This window comes from Lissotriton helveticus, chromosome 3_1 (genome assembly GCF_964261635.1).
Source record: "Lissotriton helveticus chromosome 3_1, aLisHel1.1, whole genome shotgun sequence".
NCBI lineage: Eukaryota > Metazoa > Chordata > Amphibia > Caudata > Salamandridae > Lissotriton > Lissotriton helveticus.
Window position 1 is genome coordinate 369,307,242 of NC_136061.1, and position 21,133 is coordinate 369,328,374.

General features: G+C 48.8%; 1 protein-coding gene across 1 annotated transcript in view; it reads left to right on the plus strand.

The window, feature by feature from the left end:
• The window catches only part of FAM222B (family with sequence similarity 222 member B), a 240,986-nt gene extending 232,275 nt beyond the window's left edge, over positions 1 to 8,711 (plus strand). Inside the window, exon 3 of the mRNA XM_078680091.1 lies at positions 2,488 to 8,711. Coding sequence (XP_078536217.1) covers positions 2,488 to 4,496 — 2,009 coding nt within the window. The 3' untranslated portion in view covers positions 4,497 to 8,711. The remainder of the gene's footprint in view (positions 1 to 2,487) is intronic.
• The last annotated feature ends 12,422 nt before the right edge of the window (positions 8,712 to 21,133 follow it).

The following is a 21,133-nucleotide window of genomic DNA, read 5'->3' on the forward strand; positions in this document are numbered from 1 at the left end:
CCTTTATCTCATAGACTGTTTACAATGTGTGATCGTTGGTACATCCTATCTGCTAACCGTAAATTGCAGTTTGTCCGTCTGCAGAGCATGCCGTGTTATTTCATAGTGCCAAACCGTGCTTTCCGAATAATTTTATTCCTCTACAAAAGGTGTCTGTCAAATAAGGACCAGTCTCCCCTTTGGGACATTATTAGTGTTTAGTTATCCTGCACAATATCCTTGGTGCAACAATATCAAGTGTTGCATGGCTAAACACTTATAAGGTCCCAAAGGCGAGACCTATTGTCTTTGCCAATTCTTGTTACACTTTATTTCTTTCCATCTCACCTTTTTATGTTCATTATTGTCAAGCATATTACAGCTCCCCAATCTGCTTGCTGTTCATTTCATCTGCAATGTGCTTCCTGCAAGGCCACACCCTAGAGATCAGGCCACTTTCATGGAATGGTGTTGTCCATAGTTTTACTGTTTTGCCATTACACGTGGCAGCCACACTGGTACTTCAAAACGCCATGTACAACGCCATTGCAAGCCAGCCCCCTGCTGCATGTTTAATTGTGTTACAGCAGCCAAATGTCTGCCATGTTTAGGGGCGGCATGTTCTCTTTTTCTACTCTATGTTGCATATATAGTTGAGTTTATTTGTGAGTTTACTGTGCTTGTGTAAGTGGATGAACACAAGAATGAGTCAGTGAGTGAATGAATGAACACATGAGTGCCAAAGTGCATGTATGATGATTTATTGAATGCCGAAACCCATCGTTCACTGAGGAGGCTCTTTCATTTAAAGCCCGGTATATTAGCATTGCCAATGCTTGTTTCCACACTGGCGCAGCTCTGGTTTACCCCACACCATTTCTAATGGAGCGCCGCACTCCCCTTCAGGGAATCTGCGTACCCATCGTTCCGCTTCTTAACTTAGTGTGGTTCCTACTTCAACCTTGTAGTTAGGCATTCCCTGCAAAATCTTTTCTCTGCCAACTCTTTTCATTTCAGATTTTTTTTTTAATAAATGCAGCAGGCCTTTCACTGTCAGTAGTACAGCCATCTCTACCACTTTGATTATAATTTGCTGGTGTGATAGTCATAATCACACCATGATACTTAAGAGTGACTTGGAGAAGTGAGCAGGGACTTAAAACTGCCCCAGACTAACTAGTATGGCAAGATGGACTTGTGCATTTACAACCAGCATGCTTCCTTGTAGAACATTTTGTCTGTGTTGGACCAGCTGTTGTAAGAGTGAGCTGTTCTGGTCTGAGCTTTTCTTTTAGTGCTTTTCTCAAGAAAGTGAGATGCACTCTAATTCTGGACTGTGATATGATGGAGCTACTTTTTCGTGCTCCGTATAGTTTGTTTAGGTCCCAGTGATGTAGTTCCGTATACCGTTCTCCCACCTGAAACTGGCCTCTTTTTGATCCTTCCCGCTTTGCCTGCCCTCTTAAGTTCTGAAATATGTATGAGTGCAGAGACTGGTGGATGAACGCATTTGTAGCTCTGGATGGGGTTCGTGGAGCTTTGCTACGTGGAACTCTGTGAAGTGCACAAAAAATTCTGCCAAGCTCTGCGAGCGGCGAAGTTTCTTTAGATAAATGCAGTTCGCGGTGATTCAGTGCCAGGTGCTTATCCGCATTGTACAGTCATCGCGAATGGCATCATGCACAGCACAAGCGGGGACTGCTGCTTTTCTGCCCCTCAAGTAGATTTTTACTCGAGCTGCAGCTTACCCAACGCAAGCGGGCGAATTCTTAACTCGAGCGGTCACAACCATACGTGACGGTTGAGCGGAGGTTGAGTTTCTGCGCTCGCCGACTTCACGTTCACGAACGCGAGTGAGGAAAAATACTCCGCAACACGAAACAGAGTTTTTCGGAATTCCACGAGCTCTGCGTAACACGGTGTGCGGGAAATTCAGCGAGCGGAGTTCACAATCCAGACTAAGACATTTGTAGTTAATGAGTATTTTCTGCCTATGTTGCATTAGGACTTCTTTCTACTAACAAGCAATGCCGTTATTTAAAAAAATAAATGAGTTTGCAGTTATTTTCCTTTTTTTTTTTTTTTTTTTTTTTTTTACCTTTTATGAACCTTACCTCTTAAATAAAAGGGGATGCATTTTGTGGCCGTTTGGAATTTTGGACCGATGAACATACTAAGATAATTGGTATCTGAAAACTATTTGGCCACATGCTTTCTTTGACTGCACATCAGCTTGTGAACTGTCACAATATGATTTAAATGGGGTTAATTCACCACTGGAAATCCGAGCATTCTGATTGAATAACTTGGTAGATTGACAGCTTAACTCGTATATTTTGTTGTGATGAGTTACCCACGCTGTTACACTTAGAACAATGATTTCATTGCATAAATCCTTGTGGCTGATTGATAGTTTTGCTAATAGTGGTTGTAGCCTTCTTCGTTTCTCAGCGTTAACGTGGGTATTGTAAAAGTAAATACTTCAACACTTCTCTTTTGTCTCCACAGGGGACACTACACAGAAGATGAAAGCTGCTCGGAATCCTACGCCTGCAGAATTGGATGCCTATGCTAAGAAGGTTGCCAACAATCCACTGACAATAAAAATCTTCCCAAATAGCGTGAAGGTACCCCAGCGCAAGCACATTCGTCGTACTGTCAACGGGCTGGATACTTCGGGGCAGCGGTATAGTCCGTATCCTGCGCAGGCCAGCGCCAAGACTGGCCTGCTGGCGATAGTCAAGCCTCCTGCCAAGGCTGTTCTGAAGGACTTTGAAGGAGCGCGTACCCATCTGCTCCCGGAAGTGATGATGAATCCCCCGTCCTCTCCCTACGCCGCACCCAGCACTTTAAGTCACACGCAGGGCCTGTCCCGCCCGCAGTCTTTGCAGCATGCACAAGCGCTGCAGCATGCTCACAGTATGCAGCAACAGACTATGGCTCGTCCACAGAGTGTGCCACAGGTGTTACAGCACCCTCCTCAAAGCATGCAACAGACACTGCAGCACCATCCAAGCATGCAACAGGCATTACAGCAACACTCCCAAGGTATGCAACAAACACTGCAGCACTCGCAGGGCCTACAACAGACTCTACAACAGCACCCTTCAGGTATGCAACAGGCCCTGCAGCGCCATCGGGGTATGCAGCAAGCCCTGCAGCAGGCTCAGCAGCAGGCTGAACAGCAGGCTCGGCAGCATGCCCAGAATATGTCACGCGCACAGAGCATACCACAGCCTCTGCAACGGCCTCAGAGTATTCCTCAAAGCATGCAGCATCCTCAAGGTATATCACAACAGACTCTTCAGCACCATCAGAGTATCCAGCAGCAGCAGAGTTTACCACATTCTCAGAGCATGGCGCAGTCTCAGACGATGCGGCAGGCTCAGAGTATGTCACAGGCGCAGCACTCTCAGAGTCTAGGGCAGCCGCAGGCCCTGCAGCACCCTCAGAGCATGGCACAACCCCAGGTGCGGACACAGCACCCTCAGAGCATGGCACAACCGCAACCACTGCAGACCGCTTCGAGCTTGCCCCATGAGACTTTGCAGCACCCTGCCAATCCTCTTCTGCAGACTGGCTTGCATGGCGGCAGAAAGATGCCGGATGCGGATGCCCCACCTAATGTGACCGTGTCTACCTCAACCATTCCTCTCTCTATGCTGCAGCAGAACCGGCCCCCGGACCTGACCAGTATCGTCCAGCAGATAAACCAGTTCTGTCAGGCCCGGGCTGGGCTCGGCACTACCTCGGTGTGTGAGGGACAGATTGCAAATCCCAGCCCTATTAGTCGTAACCTGCTTATCAATGCAAGTACCAGGGTCTCTGCTCACAACCTGCCTATATCTGCTTGCATAGGAGGCCCTGCTGACCATGCTGCTGCTATTTCTGCTGCTTCTGGTAACGTTCCCCTGGTGAATATCAGGATGCCGGCATCATACCCCAGTGATCTAAAACCTCTTGCATGGAACCAGCACCAGCTTGCACAACTGCAGCAGATGTGTGGAGAAGCTGGTAAACACCCTCAACGAGAGATGACAGTGCAGGGATTTCCAATCAAAACAGCAGCCTACCCTCAAGAACTGTGCATGGGCCAGTCGTTCAACTTGAAGCCCCCTATAGAAAAGCCTACCCCTTCTCCCCCTGTGAACGGCTTGCCTGGGTCCCTGCCGTACCCCAATGGGCACTATTTCCAGCCCATGTGGAATAATATCCTGCCCACACCGAATAGCGACAGCTCTGGTTCTCAGGAGCTGGCCATCCCTTTCCATGGAGGGCCGCCAGCAGCAGCACCCTTGGACTGTGCGATGGGGTCTCATTACAGGGCTGGAGCTGGTTCCTCTGGCCAGAACAGCATCATGCAGACCATGGATTGCCTAGGTGGAGAATTCCAGCAATCCTGTTTTAGAGATCAGAGCATGGCCACTCTTGGGAAGGTCCAGCGGCCTGCTACTGGCCACGCCCAAGAGCCCACTGATAGTCATAACCTTCATCTTCAACACCCTGGGTATAGATAGGTGAACCCCACCATTACCAATGAAATTATAGGTTTTAGTCTTAATTTGAACTCCTAGCAAGGCTTTTTTTATTTTGTTTTTCTTTTTTTTACTTGCAAACTTGATGTGATCATTAGCATGCTGCACGATATTATGAATCCATCTTGTAGCTGGTGTCATGGTCATTGCTTTACTATCTTAAATGCTTCTTAAGTATTAGAAGTGTTGAGTTAAGTATTAACATTATCTCCAGCACAGACTGCGACAAATCTCCTCAATGGAAGATTGTCTTCTCCCTTAACGCACACACATCAATAGCCAGTTAAACCATCATAGCTAGTGCTTAGCCTCATCTCCACCCAATAGTTGATACACGGGCCCTTACGAGCCATAGACCCTCACCAGTTGCCTAACCTCACAACTTCACCAACTCTCTCCTCACACCTCTCAGTTTTCAGTCCTTACTCCACAGAACCAGTCTTCGATCCTCACCCAGCATGCCCATTCATTGATCCTCACACTCCAGGCCCAGTTATTGAGCCGATGACACCCCCCTCTTCCAGCTTTTAATCTGTGCACTCTTCACATTTGCTGTGCTGATCCTCACGTCCTCCCCATATATGCTTTTTAGTGATCTTCACACACACTTTTCCCAGCCCTCCCATTTCTGCTTGAGTCTGTGCCAGTATCCCCCTTTCTACCTGATCTCATTTATTCTACCCACCTGGCAAGAACAAGTTATTTTTTCGTGTGAATTAATACTTTTCCACTCTAAAATAATGCTATGACTCATCGAAGGGAATCGAGTAGGAGAACTGTTAGTCAACTTAACGATGAAGCTGAAGGCCACAGAGCTAGCTAGCTAAATGGGTTGTTACGACCCCCACGATATTCATATTAAGGTGGAAGAACTAGTTTGCGACTGCTATGTTGTGAATGTGGGATGCAGAATGGATTATGTACCCACATTGTGTGAACAACACTGTGTGGGTACAAGGTGCCCAGAATGGGTTTTAGGTGGACTGCAGACATGGCTCAGTATGAACTCCACATTCTGTATGTTGACTGCAGGACTAGTTGGGTGTGATCTTTACAGTTTGACTACATGTGTGGCATTGGTTGTGAGGTCACCTGTGTGGATGTAGACTGCACAACTAGCTCGTTGATTTCTACAATGTAGACGAAGGGTATAGAACTGGTTGGTTTTGAGTTTCATGATGTGCGGATTACAGAACTGCCTATGTATCAGCTCCACCTTGTGGATGCTAACAGCACAAGTTAGGTGGCTGACTGGCTTATAGCACCATAATGTTGCTGATGGCTTCAGAACTGAGTCAGTGTAAACTCCACAATGTTAATGCAAGTTTCTAAAAGTGTAGATGTTTGAGTGAACTCCATGATGTGGCTGCAGAACTGGTTGGTTGGGATTAGCCTTTTGTGGCTGCAAACTGGAGAACTACTCAGGCGGGACCTAGTCATTGTAAACATGAGCTTCAGATTGTTTGAGAGAGCCTCCCCTGGAGGGGAGAGAGGGATTATCTAGACTTCATAGAGTAAGATTGAGATCCCACTGTGTTTCTGCTTCACTAGTCCTAAACTGTTGGCTCCCCGTATATCCTGAACACTACAGAGAAAATGAGTAGATTTGTGCCTGGGATCAGTGGTAATTGCTTAAAACACACACTTGTGGCAGTGATTGAAGACATGTCTTTTGAGGTTGCACATTGCGGGGCTTGGAAGCTAACCATTCTTACCTAACAAGTAATCTCCATTTTTGGCCGTTTTCACACTTTCGAAGTCTTGCTTGAATGAACACCTCTTCCACTCTAATCTGCACAGTGTGCAAGTATCTCCCAAATTCACTGGTTCGATTTTAGCACACGGCCTTCGAATTTTGCTCAAGTGTGAGTGACATAAATTGCAGGGAAATGTCATTATACGACAGCCTTGTTGCTACTTCCTATGAATTTGTTGGTGCTGCTTGCACTTGTCAGTTTATTGTATTGCACCCAAACGCATTTGTATAGCACTATGGTGGAAAACACCGATTTTATTGTAGCAGATGCAAACCATGGCACTCTGATCCTTCGCACAATCCCACTGTACTCCAACCCACTCTTGGCTTGAAGATAATTACCTGACTACATTCGTTCAGCCATCCGATCCGGACTCTTAGGACACATTTAAGCTTCTCAGAAGCATGCTGCTGTTGGAGCTCTCTTTGTCTTGCATGCCAATGTAGAGCTACAAGTAGCCCAATTTTCATGCTTTACTCAGGCATTGCAAGGGCAGAACGGTCTCTCATCTGTCCTGCAAATGTCCCTCCAGGTTGCGTGGTTTCTTCCATCACATCTGCTTGGCTGGAATGGATTGCTTATGCGAGAACTAATGATCACGCCAAAGTTTGAAGTATTAAAACAAAAAACATTTGTTCTTAAATGTACACTGGCTAAAAACTATTGCTATACTACTGTAACTCTAAGTGTAATTCTTCTGTGTGAATGATGCCTGTTAGTATGGGCATCAGTAGCGATGTGTATGAGTGCATCCACAGCATCAACAGGTCATTGGCATCCCTCACTGTCCTCGAATATGAAGCTAGCCGATCACAAAGCCTTAAATATAGTCGAAGTACCTGTGGCTCTCCTTGTCAGCATCATGGAAAGTTCCCCGAGTTGTAACCCCCTTCTCCTCTGAACAATACTAAGTATCATTTTAGCCACTGAATTGGAATGTGGAAGGAGCAACCAATGTACCGATCCGGTTGGCATCCGAAACCAAGACACCATGACTGGGCCAGTGCTGTGCAAAATCTCCCCCCTACCGGCCCCGGACCTTATCGTACAGACCTCATTGTCTCTCCATCCAAGACTGTTCCTCCCATGTTTTTGCCTTTCTGTTGAAGTTCGCTGGCCTTATCAGTGAGATGGGTCTGTGCAGCTGAGCACGTTGGCAGCATCTGGTCCAGAATAGTTAAGGTGCTGCCCATTCGCTCTGTGCCACCATTCCCCACCCCGCAGTTCGTGCTTCCCTCCTCTGTTGCTGGGCGTGAGCTGTGTCGGCACCCGCGATGGGGTATCTCCATGCAGCCATTTCAGCGTCTTACGGCCTTTTTGTTTAACATGGATGACTATTAGAAACTGTTGATGTGCAACTTAAAGTTGACCTTCTCCCGATGAATATGAAATAGAGGTTCCTCCTGCCTTTTTCAACCCACTCTCAGAAGCTATTTTAAATTGAACACTAATTTTTTGTATTAAAATAGAATATTCAAATGAATTTTAATATTTCCTTTACAAAAAGCATGAATAGAAAACCTGCCCTATTTTTAACATGATTGTTTTTTTTTGTGTGTCTGTCTTTTTTTTTTGTTGAAGTGATGTTTAGCTAAATAGATTACTTAAACAGGGGAGGGGAATATTTTTTTTAATTGAAATGGGTAGTCCCTAAAAGTTTAGCCATCTTTCTGTGTTGGTTACGCATAACGTCATTATTTAATGTATAATTATTGTTTTTAATTGTATTCTACTATGGGGAATTCTCTTTAGGGAGAACTGTAAAGTCGAGGTTGTTCACCTGAGACAGATAACTTGCGTATTGGCTTGTGTTGCCTTATTTAAAAGGAAGAAATATGAAATTGAAAATTTGCCTGACTGTGTAATGCCAAATGATAGCGAACCGATGTTCTAATTTATTGTTCACAATGCTCCTGTCCCTCTGCCATCTGTGAAAACTGGTAAATATACATGGATGAAAGAAGTCTAATATGAAGCTTGTGTCATAAATATTTTCTGACTTGTATACCTCCCTGAAGTCAAGACTTGTCTTCATTCCCCATTCTCCTATTACTTTGTCCTCTCTGGACCAGTGGAGGCCCGTTCCAGGACGCTTTCAAATCGTCAGATATTCTGCTCCCTTGCAGTGTATTCTCTCCACCTGAATACATCCTTTTCGCTGAATAAAGTGTTAGAACTGCCGGTTCCTGATTAGTCCATCAATTGGAGAGATTCGCTGGCATAAAAAAGGGTAAAACGTTGAATTTTCTTGCCCAGATTTCCTTGCCCCCCTATGATAGTTTGGAATGAGGTTTAATGTAGCAATGATGCAGCAGTACTACCTAGATTGATAATCCATCCCTAATTAAAGTCTCCAAATAAAATTAGCTTAAATTCTGTTTTTGTCCAATCTCTATATACTTTTTCAGTTTTTTGTTTTTTTAATAAATTGATAAACGTTTTGTGAAGTCTTCTCCATTGATCGATCACCATGTTTTGCTTTGAGGACCATTTCACTGTTACAATTTCATGTGCACAGATGCCGAGCGAAACATTCTGCTGGCACTATCGCATCACTTCCGTTTTTTTCTTTAAGGGAGGAAACACAGATCAGGTTGAGTTGGCCAAACTAATATTGGTGCTCTGCATTTTGAGGTTTCTTTAATTTTCTTTAGTTTAAACGTTTTGCAGGCAATATTTTTATGGTTGAGGGGGAATGATGTTCTAGATAATACTGCTGCTGTAAACTGTGCTCTAAAAGGCACACTTCAAATGCCTAGGGAATTGCTTTTCAGGTTTCGCCTGCACAGCGCATGCGCTGTGCTTATGAGGGGTTTTGTTTACAATAAAGGATTTTAAGCCCGTCCATTGCTTACCAATCGTTCGCTTCATTGTCACTCTCCTATGTTATCCTCTGATTAGCCAGCTCCAGACAGACCTTGCTTCTTTTTCTTTCTGTGGAACAAGGACAGATTGATTTAACTTGGTGTTAACCAGCTGATCGCGCTGTGATTCATGTATTATTTCTGTCACTGCCGTTACCTGGATTCAACTTCTTTATCCCCTACTGGTGCAATACATTTGCTCCCTCGCTCAATAGTCCCTCTTGGTCTAAAGCACAGTTATTTCTACGCAAACTAGTTCCCGCAGAAGCATTGTACCTGCATCGAATCAAATGCATCAGATGTTTGCATAGATAAGTGGTCATGATAATTGGTAACCTATAGGTTCGAGGCATCTGGGCTGCTAAATTCATATCTTATGCATAGATCGCCGCCTAGTGTTGGGTCCGGATGATTGCACATTGTTGTCCTGGAAGAGTCTTCGAAGTATCACGAGATAGGTGGCTCCTCCCCTGGACTACAGTGCGCATGGGCATCGACTCCATCCCCAGATTGTTTTTTTCCGCCATTGGGTTCGGATGTGGTTTCGACGTCTCCGTGTCGGAACCGATAAACTTTGATCTTAAGGCCAAAAGGCCTTCGTTACCTGCGTCGGTATTGTTTGCGTACGGTCTCGAGCGTCGTCCGACTCTCAGAGCCGGAAATCTGCGGAGTCAAGTAACTCCTCGGACATCGAGGCCCTCTCGTCGCAGCAAGACCCGACGAGCTTAACATGGAGCGGAGCCCGTTCAAGTTCTGCCCCGTCGGCGGATCCAAATATCCACACATCGATGTGCATCCGGTCTGTAATAAATGCCTGTCGCCGGACCACAACGAGGAAAACTGCATGGCCTGCTCTCAGTTCAGGTCCAAGAAGACGCTCAAGCATCGGCGCGCGGCGCGCCTGGAGGCCCAGCGAGCGACACCGGCACCCGACAACATATTCGACGACCCCGCGGAGGAAGGCGATAGCCATCATCTCCAGATTTCGCCACCGTCGACGGAGGTCCAGGCCGATCCAGAGGAATACATCGAAGGACAGGCCCAAGACCTTAAATACGTCGAGGAGGTAGGGGACGACGAAGAAGTTTATGGGGCCGCGGAAGATAGCTCAGAGGAGGAGCTATGCCCCGAAGTCTACATTATTCAGGCTCAGGTCACGGGATCGCCACTCGGCCTTACCCACGACCCTGCACCGCTATCCCCGGCCCCGCCTTCTGGCCCGGCCACGGATACTCAAGCGGAGCCGCCATTGCCCGTATCTAAACCGAAACCTTCGGATTCTACGGCACCCAAGATGGCCGACGTCCAGCCGAAATCGAAACCGAAACCTACGGAATCGACAAAACCTAAAATGGCCGACGTTGTTTTGTATTATAATTGAATTTAGATGGCGCTTACTATCCCGGATCAGGCTTTCCAGTGCAATAGGGCAATTCAGGGCACTGTGGGCAGCATTCCATTCCACACAATGTCACTCCACACCACACAGTGCCACTCATCTGAATACCAAACATTGCCACTGTCACTGCGCCACTCCACGCCGCTTTATACCATGCCACTCTACTCTGCCACTCCATGGTGCCTTACACGTGCCACTCTGCGTCCCTCTTCCACTCCACGCCATTCCTCTCCCCTGTAAGCCACTCCACGCCACCCTACTCAATTTCACTCTGTGCCCCTCCACGTCACTCTACTCCACGCCATTCCATTCTACCCCACTATAAGACCACTCCACTAAACTCAGTGTCACTCTACACCTCTCTTCTATACGCCACTATACTCTGCGCCACGCTACTATACACTCTACTCCATGCTATTCTACGCCACTGTACGCAACTCCACTATAGCCACTCCACACCATGTCCTTCTACTCCACAGTCATTCCACTCCACTCACACTGCACCTCTCCACTCAGTTCACTCTATGCTGCTCCACTCTACGCCACTTCACTCACTTCATTCCGCTCGACGCAATTTCACTCCATGCCACTCAGCTCTAAGCCACTCTACACCATGCCATTCTACTCTGTCGCCCCACTCCACTGAACGCCATGCTACACTTTCTGCTCTATGCCACGCCACTCTACTCCACTTTGTGCTGCTCTACTCTGTGCCACTCCTCTCTGCTCTCCTCTGCCACTCTGTCCTGGTCTGTGCCACTCTATCACTCTGTCCTACTCTGAGCCTCTCTACCACTCTGTGCCACTCTACTCTACCGCTCTGTCCTACTTTGTGCCACTCCACACCACTACCTTTTAGCCATGCTGTATAGCAGCCATGGTGCTGTACAACATGGCTAAAAAACTGTGCTCATCTGGACCCTGCCTGAAGCCCAAGGTGCCTTTCTGGGCTGTGCATTGGGCTCCTTCTTGCCACACGTTAAGTTCTGCCTGATGTAACTCCCTGGGCCTCCTACCACTCTTTCCTGGTCTGTGCCCCTCTCCCACTCTGTCCTGGTCTGTGCCCCTCTCCCACTCTGTCCTGGTCTGTGCCCCTCTCCCACTCTGTCCTGGTCTGTGCCACTCTCCCACTCTGTCCTGGTCTGTGCCACTCTCCCACTCTGTCCTGGTCTGTGCCACTCTCCCACTCTGTCCTGGTCTGTGCCACTCTCCCACTCTGTCCTGGTCTGTGCCACTCTCCCACTCTGTCCTGGTCTGTGCCACTCTCCCACTCTGTCCTGGTCTGTGCCACTCTCCCACTCTGTCCTGAGTCCTGATCTGTGCCACTCTCCCACTCTGTCCTGGTCTGTGCCAATTTCCCACTCTGTCCTGATCTGTGCCACTCTCCCGGTCTGTGCCACTCTCCCACTCTGTCCCGGTCTGTGCCACTCTCCCACTCTGTCTTGGTCTGTGCCACTCTACCACTCTGTCCTAGTCTGTGCCACTGTTCTACTCTGTGCTATTTTGTGCCCTCTGTCCTTCTCTGTGCCACTCTACTACTCTGTCCTACTCTGAGCCACTCTACTACTCTGTCCTACTCTGAGCCACTCTACTACTCTGTCCTACTCTGAGCCACTCTACTACTCTGTCCTACTCTGAGCCACTCTACTACTCTGTCCTACTCTGAGCCACTCCACCACTCTGTGCCACTCTACTCTACTCTACCGTTCTGTCGTACTTTGTGCCACTCCACGCCACACCACTACCTTTTAGCCATGCTGTATAGCAGTCATAGTGCTGTACAACATGGCTAAAAGACGGTGCCCATCTGGATCCTGCCTGAAGCACAAGGTGCCTTTCTGGGCTGTGCATCGGACTCCTTCTTGCCAGATGTTAAGTTCTGCCTGATGTAACTCCCTGGGCCTGAAGTCTGTATCACTCAGACTGCACATTGGAGCCTTTTCCATTGCTTACTCTTAAGCTATCATATGAAGATGTTAGTGGACGGTGCTTGTGGTGTCCTAAAGGGCCTGCTCTTTCCTCTGCTGTAGATTTTCCACAGAGGACCAATTTCTGCATCTTACGTGGTATTTTAACGTGTCTCTTATGTGATGCAGTCTGCAATTTCTGTTACTCAGGTTGTGCTCTGAACATCAGGGAGGGGTAATTTTTTAGGCTCTTCCTATGAACCCTTTGACAAACCTTCTGTTAGGATTCAACAGAGGCAACTTCCAGGTGGTTTTATTCTGGAACCTATCGTGGGTGACAACTGGGCTTCTTAACCAGGCGACCTGGGGGAGGATGCACATGACCTAAAAAAAAATGAGTGAGCAATCAACAGGTTTTGTGTTGGATCTCACAATAAGTCCAACTTGAGGTGCCCACATCTGTGCTTTCCTCTTTCCCCACCAGCTCTTCTTGGTTGAACTAGGTTGTCTGTGCCAAATACATTTCCTTCTTAAGTGGGAGGCAGCACAGGTTTGGGGGAATGGGCTTGATTTTCTACTGCAGTCATTTAAGGCCATTGGCTCTAGGGGAAAGATGTGTGTGGTGAAGCGGTTTAGCCTGTTCACCTTGTATTTCCCTAGTAACCTCTATTCTTTTGAGGGTCCCGGGTGATGCCAGTAGTCTGGATACGTCCCTTGACACTGGTTTGCTTTCTCCCCCATACCATGGATACTGAGGGGGGAGCTTCTTATGCTGTTGCTGTGAGGAGGGCAGCCAAGTTCCTCGGCCTTGAGCTCCCTACAGTGGCAGTCAGGACTAACCTCCTGATGTAACTGTTTCAGCCTGCACGTCCTCTTCTGAACCCCTTTTGCCGTTCAATGAAGCCCTCACGGACGTCCTTCTGGGCACTTGGTCCAAGCCCACCGCATGGGCTGTTGTGGATAGGACGATTGCCCGCTGCCACTGCCTCAGTCTGGGCGATCCAGCGTTTCTGACCTAACACCTCTCCCCTGAGAGCTTTCTCGTGACTACAAAGACTTCTTCCAAGATGATGACAACATGCAATCATCCGAGCCCAACACCAGGTGGTGATCTAATGCTAAGTGTACAACTCTGCAGCTCTACATGCCAAGAACAGATGCATACTAGTAAGTAGCATTTTCTTCCCTTTTGCTCCTCCACATAGGGAATCCAAGAAGGTGGACCAATTTGAGAAGATGTTCTCTGTTCGAGGCATGTGGGCTGCTGAATTCATATCTATAGCATAGATCGCCGCCTAGTGTTGGGTCCGGATGATTGCACATTGTTGTTCTGGAAGTCTTCGAAGTATCACGAGATAGGTGGCTCCTCCCCTGGACTACAGTGCGCATGGGCATCGACTCCATCCCCAGATTGTTTTTTTCCGCCATTGGGTTCGGGTGCATATTTGATCACTCAAGTTCGGAATCAATAGAAACTTTTCTTTTTGGCCCAAAAGCCTTTCCTTTATCGTCGGTATTGTCTTCCGATCGGTGCCCAGTTCTGTTCCAGCTCAGTTCCCGAGTCGGACATCCAGAGGAGTCGCGTGGCTCTTCAGTGCTCGAGGCCCAGTCCACACTACAGACCTTATTCGACGAAACATCATGGAACGGAGCCCGTTCAAGAGATGCCCCGTGTGCAACTCGAAGTATCCCCACATCGACGTCCACCCGGTGTGCAACAAGTGCCTGTCGCCGGATCACGATGAAGCCAACTGTATGGCTTGTTCTCGTTTCCGCTCCAAGAAGACGATTCGACTTCGGCACGTAGCGCGCCAGGAGGCCCAGCAGACGGCACCTGACCCGGTGAACATTTTCGATACTGAGGGAGAAGAGGCAGACGAGCAGGGAGATCAAGAGCCGATTTCCAATCCTGCAACTGAGATCGACTCCAACTACGACGCAGACGTAGAAATGCTCGATGCAGAAGAAATCGTCGACGAGGTAGGAGACGACGATGCGGCCTATGGGGCCACGGAAGATAGCTCAAGCGAGGAGCTATGCCCCGTTCAAACAATATCTACGGCTCAGGTCGAGGGATCGCCACATGGCCTTACCCAAGATCTTGCACCTAGTTCCACAGTCTCGCCTCCGGGCCCGGCTACGGACACTTCTAGAGAGCCACCATTGGTGAAATTGAAACCAAAAGAGAAAGCTTCGGTGTCTACAAAACCGAAAGTGCTAGAGGCGCCGTCGAAAGCGCGTGTCGCCTTGGTCGGCTCCACGTCTTCAGACCTGTCGGTGCAGACAAAGCCAAAAAAGGTTGTCGAATCGGTGAAGTCGCTCAAGGGCGTCGAGCCGAAGACTGCAACACCGAAAGCACTTGTCTAGGTTGTCGACCCGAAGACTTCGGTGCCGAGGGCCGTCGACACAGACAAAGGACTCGGAGCTACAAAAGTTGTCGATCCTGCGCGTCGGCCAGACAAGGCCAAAAGTACTGCAACCCTCGGGTCCGCACCTGGTGGTGGCTCGAAGGCACCTGTCGAGTCGACGCAGCCGTCCGCCTCCTTCATGAAGCAGGTGTCAGAATCGATGAAACGTATTAAGGACAAAGCTTCCGCTGTCGATCCGAAGGATACTTCCACGCAGAAGCCTGCCACCAAACCGCAAAAGTCGACGGCGCCTATTCAGTTTACGCTGCCGCCGAAAGTGGCACCGAAGGCGTTCGCGCCGAAGAAGGTTGTCGAGGCATCCATGAAGGTGTCCACGGGACCGAAGACTGCCCCTGCAGTTGTGGGCACAAAGCATCGACAACCCCTGCTGGAGGAGCAGTCGGAACAATTCATCGACGCCGACACCGGGAAACTTTCGATTTATAAACGAAAGATCACACCAGCACAGCCTATGGAGTCCTACACAATTCCTTTAAAGAAAAAGAAGGATTCCACGGATTCACCCGTTCTTGTTGAACTAATAGCTCCACATGGACAGGAAACTGCTCCAATCTCGCCCACTTACTCAGATGTGGAGGCTGGGGAAGGTGACTATGATGAGTACAACTACCCTGCTGACACTGATCCTGAAGATCAACATGACACATGGGCAGATGCTGCAGACCCAGGGGATCCACAAACTGCACCAGACACTCAGGTGTATAACGTCAAAACGTCACCTACTGAGGACTCAGCTGCATTTAATGCGCTTATTGAGAGGGCAGCCAAAAATCATCACGTCCAACTCCATGCTGACCCTATTGAGGTGGATTTTTTGTTTGACACCTTTTCCACCTCTGAAAAGACCGTAAAGACTCTGCCTATGCTGAAGGGTGTCTTAAGACATGCTATAGACATTTTTAAAGAACCCACAAGAGCCAGGGTCATAAACCCCAGAATTGAAAAAAAGTACAAGCCGGCGCCTGGGGACCCTACCTACATCAGGGGCCAGTTGCCGTTGGACTCTTTAGTAGTTTCCAATGCCCGGAAGAGGGCAAACTCACAAACTACTGGTGACGCTCCTCCCCCTGACAAGGAATCTAAAGTGCTAGAAGCATCAGGGAAAAGGGTGGCCGCTCAAGCAGCCAATATCTGGCGCATTTCAAACACTCAGGCACTCTTGGCCAGATATGACAGGGCACATTACAATACACTTGAGACCCTATTACAACACTTGCCAGATGAATATAAAGAGGCAGCAGAGATGCTCATACAAGAAGGGAAACTCCTCTCAAATGCTTCTATTAAGTGTGCACTAGACGCAGTTGACACCGCGACCAGGGCCATTAACACCAGTGTGATGTTGCGGCGTCAAGCCTGGCTCAGGATCTCCGGGTTCAAGCCGGAGATACAAACCACCATCCTAAATCAGCCTGTAAACCCTGATCACTTATTTGGACCTGAGGTGGACGCCACCCTAGAAAAAATCAAGAAAGACAGAGACTGCAAAGTCTATGGGGGCTCTCCAGTCCCAGCAGTTCAGGGGTGGTTCTTTTCGTCGCTCAAGCAATAGAGGTGTTTCCAGAGGCCAGCTGTCCCAGCAAACACAGTACACGAAAAGTGGCGCACAAACCTCATACAACAAACAAAGTAGAGGTGGCTCTCGCGGAAACAGCGCCAAAGGCAGAGGTCGTGGAAACAACAGCTCCCGATCCTCTGCCGCCAACAAACAGTGATGCCTTGTCACTGCCCCCCGACCATACAACACCGGTCGGGGGGAGACTCCAACAGTTCCTGCCAGTCTGGAAATACATCACCACAGACAGGTGGGTCAGAAAGCTTATCCAGTACGGTTATTGTTTGGAGTTAACATCCACTCCACCCAACATACCCCCAAAACACCGTCCTATATCCACAGAGCATTTGCACTTATTGCAGCAAGAGGTACTCGTCATGCTGCAAAAAGGGGCAATCGAGCTCGTACCAGTGGAACAAGAAGGCACAGGAGTGTACTCCCTGTACTTCTTGATCCCAAAGAAAGACGGGTCCCTCAGACCCATACTGGACCTCAGGCCCCTGAACCAGTACATTCTATCAGAACACTTTCATATGCTCACACTGCAGCAGGTTCTTCCGTTGCTCAATCAGGGGGATTTCCTCGCAACATTAGATCTAAAGGATGCATATTTTCACATTCCACTACATCCGTCACACAGAAAATACCTCAGATTCACCATTCAGAATCAGCATTACCAATTCAAAGTCCTCCCTTTTGGAGTGACCACAGCGCCCAGGGTGTTCACAAAGTGCCTGGCGACAGTGGCTGCGCACCTCAGGAGGCAAAACGTGCACGTCTACCCCTATTTGGACGACTGGCTTGTCCAAGCAAAGTGGGCCCAGCAGTGCGCTGCCAACATGTCCCACACCATTCACCTTCTTCACGATCTGGGATTCTCACTGAATTATCCAAAGTCACACCTTCAGACCGCCCATGTGCGGCAGTATCTAGGTGCGACAATAAACACTCTGGCAGCCACGGCGCAGCCGAATTCAGTGAGGATCAACAGCATTCAATTGCTGATACAGAAATTCAGACCGCAGCACTCACTTCCAGCACGAGTGTTCATGCAGTTGATAGGCATGATGGCCTCCTGCATCTTCATAGTCCCGCACGCGAGACTACATATGCGTCCGTTTCAAGAGTGCTTAGCACGTCAGTGGAATCAGGCTCACGGACAGTTGAGAGACCTAGTGTTGGTGACCGGTCGTGCATACAACTCTCTGCATTGGTGGAATCCACACGACCTTTGCAAGGGCCGACCGTTCCAAGAGCCTGTGCCACAGATCATCCTAACGACGGACGCATCTCTCCAGGGTTGGGGAGCTCATGTATTCCACTACACAGTGCAGGGACTATGGACAACGCAGCAAAAGAAGATGCACATCAACCACCTAGAGCTGATGGCAATCTTCATGGCAATGAAGGCATTCAAGGTACATCTGTGCAACAAGGTCGTGTTGATCCGGACGGACAACATGACGGCCATGTACTACATTCAAAAGCAGGGAGGTACACACTCTCCACAGTTGTCTCATCTGGCTCAGAGCATGTGGAAGTGGGCCATTCAAAGGAACATCTTCCTCATGGCGGACACCTCCCAGGCAAGGACAATCAGATGGCGGATCTGCTCAGCAGGTACAGCCACCAAATGCACGAGTGGGAGCTACATCCATCAGTGCTCCACCCGTACTTCCAGCAGTGGGGTCATCCAGAGATAGACCTCTTCGCCACAAGGGAAAACGCCAAATGCCAAAGTTTTCCTGCCAGGTTCCCGCACCCACAGTCGCAGGGCAATGCGATATGGATGAACTGGTCAGGCAAATTTGCGTACGCTTTTCCCCCCAGCACCTCTAATACCGCTGGTGGCACGAAAGCTAAAGCAACACTCGATGACGCTCATCCTGGTTGCTCCAACGTGGGCACGCCAACCATGGTACACCACGTTTCTAGAACTTTCCGTGGTACCGCATCAAAGGCTGCACCTCACACCCAGACTTCTGACGCAGAGCCATGGCGACATTCAGCACCCAGATCCGCAACAGCTCAACCTGGCGATCTGGCTCCTGAGGTCTTAGAGTTTGGCTACCTCAACTTGCCTCCAGACTGCATGGATATCATACGGGAGGCCAGAAAGCCCACCACCAGAGCATGCTATGCGGCAAAATGGAAGCGGTTTGTTATTTATTGCGTAGACCACAACATAGACCCGCTTGACGCATCCACGCACAACATAGTTTGCTATCTGTTACATCTTTACAAATGCAATCTAGCATATGCTTCCATTTGAATACATTTATCCGCCATAGCGGCTTATCTCCAAAACAGGCAGCATCTCTCCCTTTTCAGAGTGCCTGCCATTAAAGCCTTTCTGGAAGGACTCAAACGAGTCATTCCTCCCAGGACCCCACCAGCTCCTGCATGGAATCTTAATGTGGTCCTCACCCGACTAATGGGTCCACCTTTTGAGCCTCTACATTCCTGCGAGATTCAATTCTTAACATGGAAAGTGGCTTTCCTCATAGCCATTACGTCACTGCGACGTGTTAGTGAACTCCAGGCACTAACTGTACAAGAGCCATTCATACAAATTCACTCCAACAGGGTGGTGCTGCGCACTAACCCTAAATTTCTTCCAAAGGTGGTTTCACAGTTCCATATCAATCAGACTATTGAACTGCCTGTGTTCTTCCAAAATCCTGAGACAGTGGCAGAAAGAATGCTCCACACCCTTGACGTCAAAAGAGCTTTGATGTATTACATTGATAGGACCAAAGATTTTAGGAAGACGAAACAACTCTGTTGCCTTTTCCGCACAACACAAAGGCAACCCCATTTCCAAAGCAGGTATAGCCAGGTGGATCGTTAAGTGTATTCAGATTTGCTATCAAAAAGCTAAGCGCACTTTAACAATCCCCCCCAAGAGCCCACTCCACCCGCAAGTTGGGGGCCTCCATGGCTTTCCTTGGAAATATCCCTTTAGAAGACATTTGTAGAGCAGCCACATGGTCTACCCCACACACATTTACAAAACACTACTGTGTGGATGTGCACTCCAAACAGCAAGCAGCTGTAGGGCAGGCTGTTCTAAAAACACTTTTTCAAACTGCTGCAGCTGGTACAGGTGGCCGCCGCTAATGGAGGGACTGTTATATATTCTATGCTATAGATATGAATTCAGCAGCCCACATGCCTTGAACCGAATATGCTACTTACCAGTATGCATCTGTTCTTGGCATGTAGGGCTGCTGACATTCATATCGCCCGCCCTCCTCCCCGGCGCCTGTAGCGGCTGCAGCACTTACACTTACTCTTAGCATGGTCATCACTCACGCAGTTACACTCCATCTTCGCCACAATGGCTAAAAACAATCTGGGGATGGAGTCGATGCCCATGCGCACTGTAGTCCAGGGGAGGAGCCACCTATCTCGTGATACTTCGAAGACTCTTCCAGGACAACAATGTGCAATCATCCGGACCCAACACTAGGCGGCGATCTATGCTATAGATATGAATGTCAGCAGCCCTACATGCCAAGAACAGATGCATACTGGTAAGTAGCATATTCGTCCTCTAGCTTGACATTACGGTCGGGGAACACCGCATTCCTCTTGGGCCGATCTCCCGTACTAACTGAGAAACCGTCGTGCAGGTGCTGCCTCAGTGCCCAAAGGGGGTCCTGGCTGTTCTCTTACATGCAGTTGTAGACAGGAGAGACGCAGCCAAATTCGCCGTACGATGTGGACTGGATACCACCGACTCACTGGGCAGAACGATTGCGCCGTCGGGAGCTGTTAGATGCTACGTGTGGTTGAGGACGTCTAACTTCTTGGGGAATATCCAATCTTCTTTGATGGGCATGCCCTTTGATGGCCCTCGCCTTTTTGGGGACAAGGCAGATTCAGAGCTTGAGTGCTTCAAGGATTCTTGAGCTAAAGCCAGATCACGGCAACCTCAGTATGCCTTTTGTGGGTACAGAAGAGGCGCCCAACCACAGCCTGTCCAGCCTAGCCACAGAGTCACGCAAGCTGTCCAACCTCTTCGTGGCTGCAGACGTGGGACCCAGTGTCTTCATGGGTCAGGGAGCTGCCACCGCCTCCAGACCTTCCTAATCCGACGTTCCAGGCCCATCACCAGCCTGTCAGATGCAGGATCCGCCATCACCTCCTCCACTGACAATCTATCACGTTGGACAGATGGGTTCTGCAAATAGTCTGAAGGGGCTACTCCTTCCCCTTTGTGACTACCCATCCATCCATGCCACCTTCTTACGATCACATGTCGGAGGGTCATTTGGCACTTCTCTGCCAGGCAGTATCGGTTCTCTTGGCCAAGGCAGCTATGGAGATGGTCCTGTGCAAAAAGTAGGCCGTGGTTGTTAGTCCCGCTACCTTCTGGTACACAAGAAGTAAAAATGCCTGCGTCCTATCCTAGACCCTCAACTTCTTCCTTTGGAAGAAGAAGTTCAAAATGCTCACCATAGCCCAAGTTCTGTCTGCACTCGACCCAGCAGACTGGATGGTGACGTTGGATTGGCAGGATGCTTTCATATCCCCATCCTGCCAACCCACAAACGTGACCTTCAGTTCACAGTGGATCACAAGCATTTTAAGTTCACCAAGCTCTGTTTTTGCCTTACCAGTGCCCCTCCGGGTGTTCACAAAGGTGATGGCGGTGATTGCAGCTCATCTACGCAGATCAGGGGCTCCAGTCTTCCCCTATCTC